Source organism: Alosa alosa, chromosome 1, assembly GCF_017589495.1.
Source record: "Alosa alosa isolate M-15738 ecotype Scorff River chromosome 1, AALO_Geno_1.1, whole genome shotgun sequence".
Taxonomy (NCBI): Eukaryota; Metazoa; Chordata; class Actinopteri; order Clupeiformes; family Clupeidae; genus Alosa; species Alosa alosa.
In genome coordinates, this window is record NC_063189.1 from 30,182,823 (window position 1) to 30,203,827 (window position 21,005).

Genomic DNA, 21,005 nt, shown 5'->3' on the forward strand with positions numbered 1-21,005 from the left:
TATCCACGCCATCACTTTTATCGCAGACTTTCATAGACATTTGTGTAGTGTATGCCACAGATAGTTAAATTCACCATCATGCAAGGTATGACATGCTTGAAATGTTCTCATTTCTCAGGAGATCATTCAGTTTGACATGACTTTCCCTCACAGAGCACTTGATCTTTATCTATCACAGAGAAACCTTCAATCCAAATCACCTCATGCTCACACTCACACCATGGGAACATCAGATGTAGCCTAATGCAGTCTTTGGTTGTGTAAGGGTTAATAAGTCTTTGGAAATGTGTAATTCCAATGTTAGAGAAGAGGGCCATTATGGTGGCTAATGCAGAACCACTATGATAGTCTGTTTTAAAAAAAAAAAAAAATATATATATATATATATTTATTTATTGTATATATATATATATATAGTTTTCCATTATTGCGGTGTAATGGAGTATTGACAACTGGGGCATCCAGTGATGTGTTTCCATGGAGATCCCTCTGTAATACTTGGAACACAATCTGTGTGGATGACAAATATCAGGAGAACAGATGGCATCTCAGCTCTGCTTATTTGCTTTCTTTGCTTTGTTTGTATCTTGCTTTGTTTGTGGCCCTGTGCTGTTCTCATTTTAGAACTGCAAGAGGAACCCCTGTACAGAAACCTTTTAGCCAAGTTATTCACAGTCACACAGTTTGAACCCACAATTCAAGCATTCCCTGTGTCAATACAGTCTCATCAAGTAACCAGGAAGGCCCCAAAAAAGCTTGTCCTCTCGTCCATGTCTAAGGTGCTGATGTTGCTGACTGTCACAAACACTCTGTCACCAGTACTCAGTGGGACGACAGCGGCCTGATAGATGGAATAAAGGCCGTAGTCCTGGTCCCTGGACCAACAAGTGGTCCTTGCATTCTTCATTAAAAGGATGGGCACAGGATAAGAGCTCATCTTCTGGTAGATGTACTGGAGTACCTCTCCATACTCTTCCTCTGATTCCTGCTGTGAGAGCCTGAAGTAGGTCTGGGAGTAGATGTAGTAGAGACCGGCTTGGGGGAAGATCAGCTCCCCATCGCTCATCACCAGATTGCTCTGGAAAGCAAGGCCTCTTTGAAACTCCCAGGCCTCAATTTTTTGGCCCAGGACTTTCGCGTTGCTGGGTGGACCTGGGACAGCAAGAGCCAACAGGATTTCACAAACAAGTTCTTCACAATGACAGGAAACTGGCTACCCTGATGAAAAACACATGATCTCTGCACATCTGCTTTTATAGTTCTCTTCTGAAAATGCATTGATATGTCAAAATGGCAGGTTAACACAAATGTTCATATTCTCACTCACTTTCAATATCTGTGTCTTCTTTTGTCAAAAACGTAGGCCTAGCTGTTAGGTGGGCTGCAATTTCAGGACGATGGCCATAGACATAATTCTCGACCGTTGAAGGTGAAATCCACTCACCTTTGACAAAAGATGAGATAGCTTATTACCATTTTTAATTCTGCTAATTTATGTAAGGGATGTATAGAACGCCGATCATTGCTGGGAAAATAAGTCCCGACAGGGCGAACCGGGCCCCGACACGCAGCGGAGGGCTCTTGTTCCGCCCTGAAGGGACTTATTTTACCAGTAATGACCGGCGTTCTATACATTATCCCGCTTATTACACGGCTACTTGCCAAAACGAAATAATATACTCCCCATGATATGACTTTAGCCTACATAGCCTAGCCTATTTGTTACCGTTCATCATGGCATTTGCTGAGAAACAAATAGTTCGCATCAACACATGCTGAACTTGAATCAAACATTCTTTAGAACACAGCTGATCAACTGTCTGCTTTCACTTTTGAATGAAGTTCCAGCAGTGCTTAGTGATATGGAAGACATCAGAAGCACAAAACAGCGGTAATTATATGAATATATTTTACCGTAGAACTTTGAGAAATCCCATTCAAGCCAATGGAGCGTTCTACTTGTCTTGTGAAGAGCCGTGTAATAAACTGATTTAAACAGTCTATACAAATAGTGTACCTCTCACATCAGAGTTGAATTCTGTATTAAACGTTGCCTTTTCAAAAGCCATAGTCTGTAAATTAAACCAACACATTCAAGTTAAATCTCCAGTTCGGGGTGTGTGTGTGTGTGTGTGTGTGTGTGTGGGGATCTATTCGAGGTCAAAGTAACCTACCTTTTCAATTCGATACTGTAGTTGTTGCAGTATTTGCCAGCAGGGGTCATACTTTCTTTCTTCTTTGTCATATAGAATACTTGTTCCCATCAGACACGAAACGCTGCTCCTTGAAAAAGCTTGTTTTACCTGAAAAATAAAAAAGAATTAGGCCTACCCTTCGTTGGCTACTAATGCGCTGAAGTCGCGTGTATTGATGTCCTTAGGCTATCCACTTAAATGTAGGCCTACTTTTTACGTGGGTCATTGTTCAATAATTTCCAAATAATCTTTGGATTGCTGTTTGATGACAATGTAATGGACATCTTATACAATTCTGGTTTTCTTACCGTGCTGAGAGCATAGTTGAAGTACAGAAAGCTAATGGCCACAGCAACTGTCTGGAGAAGCACTGCACCAAGGAGGATTAGTCCGAGATACAAGGAGTGAGAGCTTTCCATTGTTGTTGCACCCAATACTTCAAATGCGGACTGGAGCTGGATAAGCCTCATAGCCTTGTCCTCGAAGCTGCGAAAATAGGCGTGGTTGGTCTTGACAGTTGGAGTTGGCAGAAATGGTTGTTTGCTGCCTTCCACAGTGAAAACCCATGCTCTTTAAAGGAAGTTTCTAGCAGATCATTCTCATCCTGAAAATCATTTTACTGTACCTCAATGACACCAGGCGAATGACTCTCACTAACTTTAACCCAGACTGGGCTAATAGCCTACCACAACATTTAATGTAGCCTGAGTAAAGTTACTGATTCTGAGCTGTCAAGTTAGATGAAGCAAGAAACATCTTAGAACCTGTTGGCAAGGGCTATCGTGTCAGCACCTGCAACACTTCGAGTAGCCTACTGTCTCATAATTCTCACGCATTCTTGCACTTAGGCTACTGAAAGACATCCTAGCCCAGGGGTCCCCAACCTTTTATGTACCATGGACCGCTTTGATTCCCTTTTTTTTTTCACGGACCGGGGGGGGTTCGGGGGTTCAATGTTCCATATGTGTTGTGCATGCATTACTTGAAAAGAACTTGCTCCAGTTATGTATGAACAGTGAAGGTAACGAACTCTTAAACATGTGAAAAACGTGAACTTGATGAAGTGAAAATTAAACAATATGAACTATGAATATTGAAGAACTTGAAGCTACATCTATCAAGTGTGAACATGTTTAACAAAATATGAGAATAAAACATGGGAACTAAACGTGCATTAGGCTACGAATATAATCAGTGGGAGCCCTGTGCTTGTTTCCCTACAACAAGAAGGTTCCATCTGGGGGTGATGGAAGATAGTGACACCAGGGTTGCCAACTCTCACATCTGGCGTGACACTCACGCTTTCAGCACCAATCTCACGCTCTCACGCACACTCAAGAAATGTCACGCCAAATCCATTCTTTTTTTTTGCAATCCGTTCATTTTTTGTTGATGACTAGACTAGACCACAGCATTGTTTCTAAATGACAGGATGCGAGTTTAAGACATACATATGTCTAGACCAACAGCAGGTAGGTCTAATATCCGCCTACAACGTTCTCAGCGCAGTTTTCTCTGATTGTTGATTCGCTGATTCGCTGCGATAAACGGTTCGCGAAAAAATTAACTTTCAAGAAATAATCATATTAGGCTACTATAGCTCTGCGCTCATTTCAATTCATATAGGAGGAATATTTCACAAACTTTTCGTTCCACACATGACAAACCGTAAACCAGAATAAACAGCAGATACCAAACACAAAGGTGTAATGCAATCCCCTGTACAATAAGCAGTTCCAGAGTAATCCGGTTTTGAAATGGTAGCAAATTTCTATATGGTCTCCAATTTTGGGCTTTAAGTGTCTTAAAACTGAGCTGTGCTTAAATACCTACATATGTGTAGGCCTAAATATTAAAATCAGAGGATATACAGCTCATGGCTAAGAGTTTGTCGATGTAGCCATAATGATTTGTTTTCACAAAATGCTAAGCATGTAGCCTATGTATTTAAGTGTCTTAAAAAAGTGTGCTTATATTGGTCAATGCATAATTTCATAACAGGCCAAATAGAAAATAAATGTTAAATGTCAAATATAGCCTAGACATAATATTAAAATCAGATGATGTAGGATAGTATTAGAGTTAGATAAAGTTGGATGGCTCCAGAACTCACACCAGTGGATTGGGTCTTAAAGGAGCCACACCACTTTTATGACACTATAGCTGTTCTGTTGACCTTTAGATTTGTTGCTACTGGGCATGAAGGGCAGGCCAATTATGAGTTCTGTCCAACATTGATGGTAGGTTTAGAAAAAAAGTCAGCACATTTTAATCATATTGCAATAATACCAATAACCGTGATCATTATGGTCATGATTTTTCATCAAATGTTCATACTGTATCTCTAGTGGCTGGTAGACTTTGGAATCCACCAGCCACAATGGTAGGTGGAAAAAATATTTTAGGCTATTTCCATCCCTGATACATATGTACACTCATACATACATTCATACGTCTCAATCTGTCCATTTCTTTCCACAAAACTAGCCAGAAGTCATCATTTAAGGGGTTATTTTTCATTTTTTTCTACTGAGCTACTACCTTTTTCAGGTGGGCAGGGGGGGCCTTTTCATGTCTGTGCCCAGGGGCCCAGTGGCTCATAATCCTTCCATGCCACGGGGTTAAAACACTGGTCTTGTTTTCAAGTGCAATCAATAATTTAATTGTACATTTTGAAGAAACTTTTCCATTCTATTAGTTTTTTTTTTTAAATAAAAAAACATAAATCAGGGATTATACTGTACATAGCAAAAAAGTCAGGTGACAGACATTTTTAAAATTAGGTTTAGGGAAAAATGTAATGCACACGCACTATGACTTCACAAAATCTCACTCCAGCCAAACGCCCAAAGTTGGCAACCCTGGTGACACCCCCAGTGTGTTTGAAATGTCCAGTCGATTGCGCAATTTGGTCTTAGTTGCAGTCATTGCCGAAAACCCGGCCTCGCATAGATAGGCCTACGTGGTGGGAAATGGTAACGTTTTCAGCGCTTTTACGGCTATCTCGGGATATTCTTCTTTGGTTTTGATCCAAAAACCCGCCAGAGAGGTTTCCTCATACACACTCTTAAGACCACCGTCGTTTGCAATTTCGATCAATTGCTCTTCCTCCTGCGCTGACAAGTTAGGACTATTCGGGACATTGACAAATGGGTTGCGGACCATTTGAAAGCGTAACAAGGTGATCGCGCACCAGCTGCGAGAGAAAGGGCCCTGCCTCAGTCTCTCCCAAAACCTCCACTAGCTACTACTAACAAATACACCCCGGTCCACTCGTCGTCCCCACAAATCAAGCTTGGCTTTAAATGCAGCGACTTTATATGCCAGTTTAAAGACAGTCGTCATTCTCCCCTGGAGTGACAGGTTGAGGTCATTAAGCAACCCGAATATGTCACACAGGTAAACGAGTTTTGACACCCAGTCCTCATCACTAAAATGTGCAGCTAACGGTGACTTTTTTTCTGTAAGAAATCTCTGCAGCGGCTCTCGCAACTCATACATTCTGGCCAGTGACCTGCTAAAGATGCCTGTTTTTTGTTGCTCATTCTAACTTCGTGTGACACCTCCGTTCGCCAAGAACTGATCAAGTGAAGTGAGCTGACCTGAGGCTGCGCAGCGCTGAAGGCAATATGTAAAGCGTTGAAGGCGGGACAGACAGACGTAAGAAAATAGACCTTGCAAAATGCAAACATGCGTGCAATCAAACAACTGCATGGCCTATGTCATGTAAAAACGTGTCATTATTGCGAATTAAATTGAGTTTAGTTTGCATGCATTTTTTTTTTAAGTCATATAGGCTACGGCCCGGTTAGGCCCGGTGGTTGGGGACCGCCAACAGCAGAGCAAACAGCAGTGGCAAGCATGTGTTGCAGTTTTAAAAGTAACCTAATTTGATTGATGTCGATGGCATGAGAAATCTGAGTGTTAATGCTTTTGATTAATTTCTCCATAATCCAGTCCTTCTCATGAGAGGGCTGCAGCTGTGATTGTTTAAGGGATAAAGGCAGCCGTGGCCCACTGGTTAGCACTCTGGACTTGTAACCAGAGGGTTGCTGGTTTGAGCCCCGACCAGTGGGCCACAGCTGAAGTGCCCTTTGAGCAAGGCACCTAACCTCTCACTGCTTCTGGAGTGCCGCAGTTGAAGCAGGCAGCTCACTGCGCCGGGATTAGTGTGTGCTTCACCTCACTGCTGTTTGTGTTTCACTAACCCACCCGATTGGGTTAAATGCAGAGACCAAATTTCCCTCACAGGATCAAAATTATATATACTTATACTTAAAGTTCAGTTCATGATGCCTTTAAAACCTAAGAGTAATTTCATGTACAGGAGTTGTTCAGCGGAAACAATAGCCTATGGCGCGTCTTCTGGAAGAATGTTCCTAAAATGTCACCCTTCAAGAGAAACACACCTGTCATACTTTCCCACGGAGGTGCTTTGCACTCTTCATCACCTTGGGCAGTGAGAAGCTATTATTCACTCTGAGGCATCCTTGTGAGGTTGAGTGAGGTTAAAAGTGTGTGAACTGGCAGATGGGTGAATGGTGCATCATTTTGTTTGACCACAAACAAACACAGACAAAGCAAACTAAATTTGTAGTGGGTATAAAGATATTTCATTTAATTTAATTCAGTAATAAGCTATTGCATGGACCGAACTGCATGGACCGAACTGAATGTTCTAAGGGGCATGAGTTTTGGTATGTGGCCATTTCATCATTGTGCACTTTAGGCTGTCATCAGAAAGTAATTCACTGTGGCATTGCTGCTGAGAGAGAGAGAGAGAGAGAGAGAGAGAGAGAGAGCAGGTTCTATTGGTTGTTTGATTCCAGTGTATGAAATGCTAAAATGCACAATCATGTACATAGTATCTTTGTAAGTGAATGTGCTGTGTTTTTGTTTCCAGGCTGGAACACGAATCTCCTGTGTAGGTGTCATGTGGACCCTATAGGGTTTAGGAACTAACTTGGAGTTTGAGTGGGAGATGATGAGCCATATAAAATCTAAATTCATTTTGAAAAAGCAGCTCAAAAGAAATTGCCATTTCAGGAGTTCATTGATCAATGTTGCTTTGAGTTGGTTACATGGCAAAATCTCAGGTATGGTGGACATTTGGAAATCATATTACTGAGAAGTAAGAGACATACTTTTAGAAGTGCTCTGTAATGGAACTAGACTTACTTTTCCAGACAAATGTATATTTTCAGACACAGTGGATCAGTGGAACACAGACACAGTGGATCAGTTTAAAACTGATCTACAACACTTTGCAAGGCCTTAACTTTATAACACATTTCCTCAAACACACTAAAATCTGAAAGTAAGAGCTGGAGCAGTCAACAAAGTTGCACAGTACACAGTAGCAGTTTTGGGAAGAATATTTCTTTGAAACATTAGTGAGAAAAAATGATCTATGCTAAGCACAGTGTCGTGATGAACCTCTAATGCAAAGACTACAGATTGTCATTGAGCCAAGAGATGTAGTTCTGCACGGCCCGCTCTCCCACTGAGAATTTGATAGGGTCGGAGGCAAAAGATAGGCAGCCGTGGAAGCCGTCAGCGTAGTGTTCGCTGGTGACTTTCACCCCAGCCTGCTCAAGGCGTCGGGCATACATCAGCCCGTCATCCCGCAGGACGTCGTGCTCGCAGGTCAGAACATAGGCCTGTGGTGTCTTCTGCAGAACCACTTCTTCTGCCAGCAGCGGTGCAGCACGCACGTCCAGCAGTGCCGGAACCTTCTTCAGGATCTTAGGTGACCCCTTGCGTGGCACGACAGCCTTGTAGTTTTTCTGGAATTCTGGGCTGAGGAGGGCGGTCCAGTCGAACTTGGCACGATGTTTGGACAGTGCCTTCTGGTCTTTGGCGGTGTGGTTGTTAATAAGCATGGTATGGATTAAGGTGCGATCAGCGTCTAGATATTCAAGCCAGAAATGGACCATAGAAGACCGGTAAAGAATGGGTATGTTATGATTCTGCTGGTATGAAGGGGTGTTGAAATCCAGGGCTTGGAGCACAGGATATATCAAGGCCTGCACCCGGAGCTTCACTGAAATGGTGTCATCCACACTGATCTGAAATAAGAGAACCATAATGGCCAAATAGATGTGACACATCTGGGTTAAAAAGAGTGTACAATAACTGCATAATAGAAACTGAATCATGTATGAGGCTGTGCCCAGATTCGGATAGTATGGGTATGTATCAGGTTGCAGTAAGCAAAGGTTTGGGATTTAAATAAAGACCAGTAGGTTTTGGATTTCAGATGTTGTCGTGTACAATTGCCGCAGCTCTGGTACCTGCTGAGCCACCGCGGCTGCCAGGTTTCCCCCAGCGCTGTCCCCTGCTATTCCCACATGCGCAGGGTCCACGGAGTAGAGGGCCAGCACCTCAGGGGTCAGGAAGTGCTTGGTGGCCTCCAGGCAGTCGTCATACTGCTTTGGGAAGTGGACTTCAGGGGCCAGGCGGTATCTGCAAAGCACAGGGTTTATTGTTTTTTTTTCCTGACTGAACCCACTGAGTGAGCAACCACTTACCATGCGAAGTAGTCAAACAAGCAGTTCATCATAAGTTTTTTCTCTCAGGGAATATGCTTACTCCACAGATACAATGACTGCTTTCAGCTCGTCTGCCATTTTCCTGCAGAGATGGTCATAGGATCGCTCCTCTGATGGCCAAGGGAAACAGAGACATATTTAAATGCATGCAGTCCATGGAAAATACAGTCAACATTTATTATGAATTGAGAAAAGAAGCACACTGTAATAATGGCATTAGAAAATTACATTATTACAGTGCCTCACTCTCTCCCTTTCTCTCTCTTGCTTTCTCTTTCTGTCTACGTCCATCCCTCTCTCACTCACTGAATCTCTCTACCTCCCTCCCTTTCTCTTATTCACTGAATCTCTCTCTCTCCTTCTCTCTCTTTCTCTCACTCACTTAATCTCTCTCTCCCTCCCTCTCTCTCACTCACTGAATCTCTCTCTCCCACCCTCTCTCTCTCTCACTCACTAATCTCTCTCTCTCTCTGTCATTGACACACATGCCTCATACAATTGCAGCCAGTTGATAAAGAAATGTCAGCTGTGGCACTTACTGGTAGATGCCAAAGCCCAGCCCCCACCATGCAGGAAGACCATTCCTCTCCTCAGCCTGCCTTCCTCCCCTCCTGTCCCCTCGTACACTCGCACTTGCACCCCAGCAAAGGTGAGGTCTTGGACCTTAGTATCTCCACTGGGCATAGGTTGCATTTGCTGCACGAAGCGTACCACGTGAACTTGATGGCAGATACCTAATGTCTGCAAAAAGGCCCCCTGCAAAGGAACAAATTGTGGAGTTGTTACTATAGCTTGCCCATCAACAGGATCATCCTGCAACACTTCTGCTGTTGAGAAAAGCCTGTTTCATCAAACTGGTTTGACGTTATGAAAGCAAGGTAGAGGTCAAGCTAAAACAGACTATTGTGCAGTTTACCCAATCCCAACGGACAATAAGTTGGTCAATATTCAGGAACTCATGTAGATATCTTAACTTTCAATGTTCACCAATTCTGACATACTGAACATACTGACATCCACATACTGAAATTGAAGAATGTTTCTCAAAAGATATTTAGAGTAAAACATTGCCGCTTTCTGAAAAATATTTGAGAAAATATAACTGAACACAAAAAAGTCTTTAGTTTTTTTTTCTCTTTGCAAACAAGGCTGATGTTAGATGTTGGTAACTGTTACGGGGTGCAAAGTCAAAGAAGATAGTGATCTCAATGTCTTAGTAAATTATGAATAGGGCCTATCTTGGCACATTATAATGGACATTTTCCTGCACAACAGTTCAGGCAATCATGCATTTACTTTTACAAATGTAATTTTGGTTAAACATTTCTTTACATTTCTTACTTACCACGTGCATCGTGGAGCGAATAGCTGCATCCAAAATCATGAGTTTCCATGGTTCTGAAATGGTTTCAGGCATTGGGGTATAGACATAATATGCAAGAGCAAGAGATAGTAACAATGTAGCAAAACAGAACAGCTTCATTATAAGTTTGTTGACGTAAAGTTGTCTCTGTCACCTCATCTGACTGACTGGGAAGTTATAAAAGAGTTGGTCGATCGTGTTGTGATTCTGAAATTCTGTCAAAGAGGGAAATCAAAGGAAAGGGTCACTGGATATATAGGTCACTTGAGTTTACGCCCAGGGACGGAGTGGACTTTGCACAACCATACCAGTCCTCTGAGTGTTATCATTGGTTAGATTAAAAGCAGCAATCCATGTGATATTCAAGCAGGAGAAAAACTTGATAACTTAAGGTTGATCTTAAAGGCACTCTATGCACAGTTATATCAATCTCACTTCATAAACAAACCGATTCTGATGCTGATGTTATGAGAACATAATGTTAAAAAGATAAACTGAAATATAAGTCATTGCAACACATATGCTTTGAAAATGTAGGCACTTCACCCTCAAATAAAGAAAGATATATAAATCATTTTGGTGGCAGTTCATATTTTTTCTGTACAAACACCAGGTGGCATCGTTGACCAGAAAAACACTGAAGGGTTCCAGTTGTTACTTGAGGTTATTACAGTTTTTACAACTGTTTACACATATTTTCAAAACCCTTTCAACTGCAGAAACAAACATGTATGTCCTAAGGCATTTCCGGAAGCCCAGAAAGCAACATTGAGCTAATGGTAACTTGGGGACAAAAGACAAGTTTTATGTGAAGTCGACTTTTTGTATTATGCTAAAGACCAATTAATTTTCATTTCAAAGTATCTGCATGGGTTCTGAACATTTCAACCTGGAAATCCTCTGAACAGATTGAAAGTGTGAATCACAGAGTGTGAATAAGTGGCGAATAAGTGTGGCACTTTGATAGGTTGTGTTTGAAAAACAATCTAACAAAGTTACTTCCTTAGATTTTTGTGTGTGGTGTTTTGCAAAATGTGATTTAGAAAACTATGTTAAACACTGAGAAGTAGTGTAAGGTTTTGCAGTTTTGGTGTGGGGTTATGGTGTTTGTCAGGAGAAATAACTATTAATACAGCCTTATTCCCTTCGTTCTTGGTACAGTTTCTGTTCAACCTTTGGTGAAATTCATTACCAAATCACTAGCTTTTTCATGTCAGTATGATTATAAGCAGGGATGTAGTGGAGGCTAAACGCAAGTAAACACAGTTTATTCACCTCTGAAATTTCAGAAATAGAGTTTATCCACCTCTTATTAGAGTTATCAACCTCTCAAAAGAGTTTATTGACCAATTGCAACGTTTAACATTAAAAAATCACACTGTATTATCCACATTCACAATATGTACACTCATCAACACTCTAAGAACCATTTATTGGGCCCACTGGTTAGCACTCTGGACTTGTAACCGGAGGGTTGCCAGTTCGAGCCCCGACCAGTGGACCGCGGCTGAAGTGCCCTTGAGCAAGGCACCTAACCCCTCACTGCTCCCCGAACAGTGAGGGGTTATATACTTATACTTACCACTGGTATTGTTATAAACATTGGACAATAACCTCCACCATCATCAAACATGCTCATCAAACATGCAAAAATCTGATACCGCATGGCACAGTCCACCTCACCGAGATCATAGAATTCATAGTTTACACCTCTTATTTTACCACTACATCCCTGATTATAAGCCCCTGTCTAGAGTGGTGGTGCTGGGCTCAGGCAAAGTTGGCTGTCCTGTCTGAATGCCCACAGCTGCTCCAACAACCCAGCTGAAGTAGCTGATCTCAGGCTTAAGACCTTAAGACTTGTCAACACCAGAAAGAAAATATCCTTTCCAAGATTACCATGTTAAACAACATCAGATCAAATCCGCTCCATTAGTCTATACTTGTCTGCGCTTTGACTGGTCTACCACTAGAGGGCCACCTTACCATTCAGTGTAAACATGGCAACGGGTAAAAAGGAAAGCTCTGTGACCCTGGTGAAATGGAAATATTCATTTGTCCTTTAAATCAGAGGCTATGTGTGAGTATTCCCAGCATACATCTTAATTTGGTCCTTTTTTGATAATCTTAAGGGACTCATGACGTTTGTTGCCAATAGTCCTTTGCGTGAATCAAACCTTTTTAAATTATAATGCGTCTGTCAGGAATGTTGGTGAACTGAACCTCTCCAGTCCCTCTGTTTTCCACCCACTAGGCAGACAGAAGGATGTGAAGGTGTCCTCCTGTGCATGCTCTGAGAAGATCCCCAGGGTTTAAGTGGTGTTGTTGGAAGTGGCTGTTTACTGCTATGGCCTCCTGTATTTCTGTTTACTGGTTTAATCACCATGCCACTAATGACTCTTCTGTGCTATTATTAGTGTGGTCATGTTTTTGACTGTTGATTTCTGTGAATATTTCCCCCAAGTAATTGAGAAAAATAATACTAATTGAGAAAAATAATTGGGTCCGTCTGTTGGTCCATCTGTCTGTCTGCCAGTCTGTCAATTTCTGAAGGTCTGCCTGTCTGTCTTTCCAATCACATAATTTAGTACTGGTCTGATCTACAATGCATTATACAACTCATTTGTGTACAAGCTAGAGGGCCATCACATCTGGATCTCCCCACATTATGGTCTGTTTCAGGATGCAGGATTAGTTCATAAATACAAGGGCTCGGGCTTGCAGTCAGCTCTGGATCATTCTGTCCCCCTGAGCTGCGTCCTCTTTCAAGGCGGAGCCCTGTGTCCTCTTTCGGAGGAGCTCTGCACCTGCTTGCCTGCAGCTGTGATTAGGAATGCATGATACTAACTTTGGTATCTTGTGCACTTTACAGACAGCAGCATTTCACCTAAATGAACCTCCACACAGTGATGCTTAAACGTACACAACCAACATGCAGAGCAGTGCAGAGATCAATGGGAGAGTTCTATCAAGCTAAGTCATTGTCATCTGCGGCGCACGTGCCCCGGGGCCTGTCTGCCGACGGAGCAGTGGGGATGGGGAGGGCTGAAGGGCTGCGCTGCACACGCTGGCACCGAACGGCTGGAGTTTGGGACGTAAGTGGGTGCAGCTGCAGCCACGGGCAAATCACACCAAACTGGTGGTGACTCCTCTGCGTTGGCTGTTGTTTGCCTCTTGGTGATGAGCGTGCTCAGCATGGTCACATTAAACCAACATCATGGGAATTGTAGTTTAAAACTGTAGGAGCTACCTAATAGGCAAGCAAAGTATTGCAAACACCACTCAGAGCTGAACTGGCACTGCTAAGCTTGCTAACATGCTAACTGGTGTCTTTTGGCGATATTGTCAGCAATGCTGTGTTGTGAAAGGTACCGTCGTCACTCAAGCAGACTGTAAATTATGGGCTTCATGTGTTTTTAAGTGAAAGCACCACCCACAATCCTTAGGGCAGAGAAGGCAGTGTTGAAGATATGGTTAGCATGCAAGTGGCCTTGTTGGGTTTTCTAAGGCTCTTAAATATGTCCATACTTCCGAGAAGTTAGTAGTAATTGTGGTGTTATAGTTTATGTATATAATTACAGTCATATATACATAATTACACAAATTATCATTTTGACATATCTGGTTGATTTTCTTCCACAGTTCCCAAGTAGACTACTCAAGTCATGCAACTCTACAGAAAAGACAGAGCAATACATACACATCCAACGGGGGAAACCTGTAAATGTTAAGTGCTCAGAAAAACTAGAAATGCCAGCCTGTCCAGCAACATCTTTTGAAATGTTATGTTGTTCCTCCACACTGCGAAATGTCTGCTGAGAGACGAAAGTGAAAGGAAAAGCAATCAAAGCAACACAGTTCATATTTTCGAATTACGCTGATGTATAATATATAAGTATAATAATAAGAATAACCCTACAGCCCTGTTCTCCACTGTCAATAAACTACTCCAGCCTAACAAATCCTTTCCACTTACCCCTTCAACTGATCTTTGCTATGACTTTCTTGATTTTTTTCCAAAACAAAATTAACATCATCTACAGCAATTTCAATTACTCCCCACTGTTGCTACACTGAGTGATGCCCCCACTACCCCTGCATTACCAGTCCAGTCCTTTGCTGCTTTTACACCTGTGGATGAGCACTTTGTCCATGACCTTGCCACTAAGGCTAGGTCCTCTACCTGCCCCCTGGACCCTATGCCTACTCCACTGGTCAAGACCTGCCTACCGGTGCTGTGCCCCCTCCTCGTTCACATTATAAATTCATCTCTTCTCACTGGTTCTGTCCCTCACTCTCTCAAAAATGCAGCTATCACTCCTGTTCTTAAAAGATCTGGAGCAGCTACTGATGATCTCAAAAACTATCGTCCCATCTCCAACCTGCTATTTATTTCCACACTCCTTGAGCGCACTGTAGCCACACAACTCCAAGAACACCTGACTGCTCATGCCCTATGTGTTTCAGTCTGGTTTTAGGGCTCAGCACAGCACCAAGACGGCCCTGGTCAACTCCTTGCGGCTGATACAGGCCATGTCAGCATTTTATTACTGCTGACTACTGTAATACCCTGCTCTTTGGTGTCTCAGCAAAGAGATTAGACAGGCTACAATACATACAAAATTCCGCTGCAAGAGTTCTCACCCGTACCAGGCCCTGGCAACATATCACTCCCATCCTCCATCAACTACACTGGCTCACTGTACAATACCGTATTCAATTCAAAATCATCCTTCTTGTCTTCAAAGCACAACATAATCTTGCATCCTCTTATCTTTCTAACCTCCTGACCCCTTACCAACCAACCCGCACTTTACACTCCACTGATGCCCACCTCCTATCCACCCCCACTGCACATCTCCGTTCTATGGGTGACAGGGCCTTTAGCGTGGCTGGCCCCAAACTCTGGAACTCCCTCTGGTACGTCAAAACACTTCCCTGTCCACCTTTAAATCCATGTTGAAAACTCACCTTTTCACTCTTGCTTTTCCTTCCTACTCATAACCATGCCTCCTCCATCCCACTTGCTCCTCTATTACTGTTTTATTTTATTTTATTCTACTTTTTATGTCTGTCTTCTGCTGAATGTATAGTGTGTTTTACTAAGTGTACTGTCTATTTGTATTGTCCCTGTATATGTTGCTTTTATGTTCTCTTGTATACTGTCTCTGTCTGATGTTTTTATGCTACTCTTATGTCTATATCCTTTTCTCTTATTGTACAGTGTCCTTGGGTGACTTGAAAGGCGCTTTAAATAAAATGAATTATTATTATGAGCTATTTTAAAGAGGCAATTTAAACACAATGCAAAGCTGGACCTCCAAGTCCAGGGTTACGCTTCATCACCATAATCTTTCACAGACAGCCTGTTGTATTTGGCTGGTTAAGCATTGAAAATGGCCCAAATGTCCGTGTGAAATCTGTGAAGGAAAAACATACTGCCTTCAATGAAACCATCTGTGGTGTGGAACTGGTTACTTTGAGACCAATCGCTTCCTATGGCTGGATTACTATGAAGGGATATCATCATGACGCATCTGTTGACCATGTCAGACTTGATCCAGAGCAACTCTTGGAAACATGGTGATGCTAGGCAAGCATTTCCCTTCAATCAAATATCCAAAGACGCCATTTGCAAGTCATAATGATTTCATATGCGTGATGTGAAATGTGGTTGTCTTATAAAAGCAGAAGCGTTCATGTGACGCATAACAAGACATATGGCATTAGTGTGTCTCTATTGGCAGAAGCCTCTGGACAGCCGTATTCACTTTCCATTACCCTTCCAACACTGCGCGAATCTGAGGTCCATTCTTAGGTGAAGACCGTGCAGGGTGGGAACTGATTTGTGGGCCAGTTGAATGGCTTTGCAGGAAGTCTCATGTCCATGAATCCAGACTATCACACTTTGACATATCGCTTCCTTAATGCCGTCGTCAGCCATCAATCAAGTCCTGTGTCCACATATTTGTATATAGATACACGTATGCCGTATATTCACACTGTATGTCTGTGTCTGTGTGTATGTGTCTTCTTTTAGAGCTCTTCCACCAGGCTGCTGGCATGAAAGGCAATGCTTTGATATGAATATTTCAGCAGGGGTTGATGAGACTATAAGCTCAGAGCTCACTCACTCCTCTCCAGCTCTCACAGTAATATTCATTAGAGTCCCACCATTGCATGGTCACACTCATGTCACCAGACCCACTGCATGCCTCCCCTCTCCATAGTGATGGGACAAGTATCTCATCCATATGGCATTCAGGGGCTGAGAGGGCTAACATTTAGAACATGTCTGTCCAGCCTCAGCAGAATTTGACCTTAACATGACTCAAGGTTAGCCACCACCTCTTCCTCCGTTCCGTGCAAGTGAAAGATCTATGTGAGGAGGACTTCCACATTTGGAAGCAGCTCTGTCATCTGAACGTCTTCCTCTAAAACATATTTTCTTGGGAGAGTTGGATTTCTGGGTCCAGTAGAAGGTGTGGTGTGGACGTGGTTGAAACCTGGGGGGTTTCAGGTATCCCGGGCCCTCCGTTGCTTTTTCCTCTCGACCCCCTGCTGGACGGGGTCACTGGGTTGATAGGTTGTGTGGCTCCTCGAGTCAACCACTGAAATCTACCTCCGCTGGTGACAGCCTGACCCACATCCCTGGGCCATGTCTGACCACAACACAAATCCCAAACTGGGTTGAATTTGTGTCAGCCAGCCTTATGTAAGGCAGAATGACCTTCACATTTCACTGTGTCCAAAAATAACATACTGCCCTAAACACTTTGAAAAAGTAGCCATGGAAGAGGAAGGAAAGAAAAACAGTTCAAACCCCCTCCATTTTCTTATTTCCTTTTTGTTAACCTCCACTATTGCTAACATCTACTAATACTCACTATCCCTTTATGTAAAAAATAAGAACATCATGGTTGAAGAAATGCCAGGTCTTAAATACCCCACGGACCACAACCACAAAGCAAAGAAACATTTTCAGTGAAACGTTTACTTGGACAGTCCATCTACAGAGACTTAAAGGTGCTATGTGGTGTGTTCTTAGTTCTTAAAAAACATAAAAAAGGACCCAGAAATAGCAACAGAATGTGAAGGAACAACAGTTCTGACAAAAGCTCTGTGTTGTCGAGATATCCACAGAAGTTAGCATGCAAATCAACTAGCGCTGACCAACTAGCTCTCTTGTAATACCACGCTGGACCACGTGTGGCACTGTATCAAATCCAATGCAAGTCAATGCAAGAGTGCCCTAAAACAACTCAAAGCCTACAGAGTCCCTCATAGCACCTTTAACAGATGCTTTGTTGAAATTCAAGTTCAGTCTTAACATTTTTTGTTAAACAATTACTAAACATCACCTCAACCAAACATAACCCCAACCCTTAACCTTAACCATACATTGGTGTTACTAGAGTGTCACAGGTAGTTTGTTCATAATCTGAGCAAACATCCGTCTAGTTAGCTGTAGTGGATATACTGTGATGTAGTTAGCTGTAGTGGGTATACTGTGATCAACCCCAAATGTCAAAAAGTATCATTACCTATTTTAAGTGTGTATACTGAGATGGTGATGCTTTTTAAGTGGGTATGTATACTGCGTAGTCCTGCGTATCACGTAGACTACACCACTGCATTGGAGACCATCCAAGTTATGTATGACTGAAAAGTAGAGATTTTTACAGCTGTTTTGAGCTGATCAGAGCTGTGAATCTACACATGACAGTAGGTTCATATAATTTAACCTTTCTGGAAAGAAAACTTCACTTCAGTTGAAGAAACATCACAGAATCTATTTCAAGACAAGGGAGCATTTATCATACAAATACATAGACATATAAACTGAGCAAATATGGTTTTCATTTGTGTTAGCTATTCTCAAAGCCACAGAGCCATTGAGACTGTATATTCATGATCAACACTTCTGTGGTTGGTTTCAATTAACATGGCGACACTAGAGTTGGCAACAAGCAGTTTGTAATTGACTATCTAACCACAGTCACCATCAAATCACACATTTTGGAACCTATTGCATGCTCACACTTAAGCAATTACTGTATAGTATCTGCTATTCGCTGCCTTGACATAAATATTTACGTGATGAATTGCAACCTAAGCTGTTGTTTGATTAAAATGTTTCCTTAAAATTGCTGTGAAATGTTTTTAATTGTTTGGATGGTGTCACACCCTTTAGGGGACTTTGTAAAAAACTGCATGTAAAACTTCCCCGAAGCCTCACAATAGTGTGGGGGCCTGGAGCCAGTGTTGGGGATGAGGGCAGGGCACTCTGCTTGCAGCCACAGCCCCACGTTTCATAATCTGTGTGAATGGAGTGTGGAAGGAGGCATTGGAGGCCGGGCCAAAGAAACAGCCACAAAGCCGAAGAGACACGACGGGAGAAAATCACAAGGATAAATAATCTTCTTTGCAGGCCCCTCGCTTGAGCGGGTGACGCCAGAGATCCCAACAGCTGGGGCTGGGAGAAGAGGAACATGAGCGATGATACCCCCTCCACCCCTCCGCCTCCCCAGAATTCCCGGCACACTCTCAGATGGAGCGCCTCTGCAAGCTACTGAGCCCCCAGCTTCTCAGACACCAGCGCTCCAATGACCTCATCCCCCATCATGCTCCCATCCTCCATTGCCACGGAAACCTCCCTGTTTTCCCCATGCAGCCTCACCTCTCTGGCGCTCCACGCAGGACGGATGAGGTCATCGTTTACTTAAGGAGTTCATTCTTGTGCGCCCGCACTGGAACTATATGGTAGCTAAACTTACTACATACTCTGTGTAGGTACACATTGTGTGAGTCACAAATGAAAAGTGCTCAAACTATACTACTAAGAAAAGCCCCCTAAACAATGATACTTTGTTTAGTGGCAATTGTGCAACAGATTCATGATTGTTCATGTATGGTTCTAGAGTATGGCCGGACTAGATAACCATTTTGTTGATTGCTGCAGGGAAATCAGATAAGGAAGTTGTTTGTTAGTAGTAGTAGTTTAGCATTGTATCTTGATCTAGAGAGGTTTAACATACACACATAACAGACACTTACTTTTTTAGATGTTTTACATCACTGTCAATTGTGAAAGTGCTTTTCTTCTGTGATGCCAGTCTGGTGTGATGGACCAGTTAGCACTCACCAGTGCTCTGGTTTGCTGGTTACAAAATACAAACCCGCAACTCGAGTGTGGTAGCAATTGAGCTAAAACCATAGTAATATAAAGGATATATATAGTTGCTTGTCTGTCTGTGGGTGTGTGGGTCAGAACTCCTTACACATACTGCCTCCTCATGTTTCTAATGTGGTTTAATTATTGGAGGAGAGATCCACACTGCTCATGTAATTGGAGGCATCTGGAGGAGTCTTCATGGGTACACCAGGCCCACACTGTGGCATGTCCAGAGGTAGTGGGCAGGGCAGGGCAGTTGACTGTGACTCTGGAGTCTAAATGACACTGACTCATGCCCACAGTGGACAGACAGTCCTGCATGTATTGTACTTGAGTGCTATTCTTTCCCCTCCCTCAACTTAACCATTTATCTTACTAAACACTTACATGTTAAATATATCTTTGTTATTAATAATATGAATATAATTTTACGTGACTGCAGGATTTCCAAACCTTTCTGTCTGAGATAGATGGCAACAAAGCCACATGATTGCATGTTGCCAGCAGACGTATAAATTACACTGGATGTTGTTTGTCCTAGCTTGTAAATGCTGATTTTTAGAGGGCCCACTACCAAAGTGAACTCTCTTATTATGTCTCTCTGTCTACCTCATCAAGCAGAGTAGTATCACATGTGGATCTCCGTCAGATTGGTGGAGTGCACAAGATCCACATAAACTGAAAATCTCTTTCTGCACACAGTGTTTGCAGCATCTATACAGGCAAGTGTACATAGATACGCACACACACACACACACACACACACACACAAACACACACACACACACAGAGAGAGAGAGAGAGAGAGAGAGAGAGAGAGTTATGCACAAATAGTATAAATATACACTGAGAAATGAATAATAAAACCAGAGATTTTCCACATATTTCCCGTTACATTCACCTTCCTCCGCATTAACACTGTATCTCTTCCCTCTAATTTTTCTCTGCCTCTCCATCTCACTCTCTCCCTAATGTCTTCTTTCTATTTCCTACTGTTCATGGCTTTCTTTTCAGCATCTTGGCATTTAAATGAAGGCATTCTAAGCACCAGTTCTGACAAAGCATAAATGGTATATTCTGCACCTAGCCTACTTACCCAATGATAAAGTCTTTTGTATTGTTTCAATAAGGTGTGCTCATGCCACTGAGAAACGTTGCACTTTGGATCCAGTCACAGGGTTATGCTACGTACTCTCTAAACACATTATTCTCTGCTGGGGGAGACAGCTTTATCCGATAGAGCTATATAGCTTCAATGTTGCTGTCAAGTGTCCATGTGTGTGTGTGTGTGTGTGTGTGTGTGTGTGTGTGTGTTTATGCAATTGTGTGTGTGTGTGTGTTTATGTAATTCTGCATGCTTCTGTACAGTATTGTATCTATTCTAGTTAGGCCTCTAGTTTCTTTCTTCTGACTGCCCAGGTTCCTTGCTAGCCCCCTTCGCTCGCTGTCTGGTTTGTAATGTCCACATACGCTGACTGTTTATATCCTATGCAGTGAGGGAGCATGTTTTTATGATTCTTTAGATTCCTGTTAACTGGCTGACCGGGAGGGTGGACAAAGAGTGATAGTTTGCAGCTGCGCATAAAAATGCTATCAATCCACCTCTCTCTCTCTATCTATCTATCTCACATATTGGGACACATACATGTATTATTCTTGCATCCTGTCTGTTTTCTGTGCTCCTGTGTGGCTGCAGAGGTCCTCTCACGTCCGCTCCTGCT

The 21,005-nt window shown here is 42.6% G+C and overlaps 2 protein-coding genes across 2 annotated transcripts; both read right to left on the reverse strand.

Moving 5' to 3' along the window:
* Positions 1–193: 193 nt before the first annotated feature.
* LOC125306108 (tumor necrosis factor ligand superfamily member 10-like) lies at positions 194–2,637 on the reverse strand. The gene is made up of 5 exons (XM_048261279.1): positions 2,504–2,637; positions 2,175–2,303; positions 2,018–2,072; positions 1,328–1,444; positions 194–1,152 (listed from the first exon to the last, which is right to left on the reverse strand). Exons 1-5 carry the CDS (start codon positions 2,612–2,614, stop codon positions 728–730), a joined length of 837 nt encoding a protein of 278 aa, XP_048117236.1. The 5' UTR covers positions 2,615–2,637; the 3' UTR covers positions 194–727.
* A 4,821-nt stretch (positions 2,638–7,458) lies between these two features.
* LOC125300026 (neutral cholesterol ester hydrolase 1-like) lies at positions 7,459–10,351 on the reverse strand. Its single transcript, XM_048251504.1, has 5 exons — positions 10,092–10,351; positions 9,286–9,502; positions 8,787–8,856; positions 8,489–8,660; positions 7,459–8,263 (listed from the first exon to the last, which is right to left on the reverse strand). Exons 1-5 carry the CDS (start codon positions 10,227–10,229, stop codon positions 7,646–7,648), a joined length of 1,215 nt encoding a protein of 404 aa, XP_048107461.1. The 5' UTR covers positions 10,230–10,351; the 3' UTR covers positions 7,459–7,645.
* Between the last annotated feature and the right edge of the window lie 10,654 nt (positions 10,352–21,005).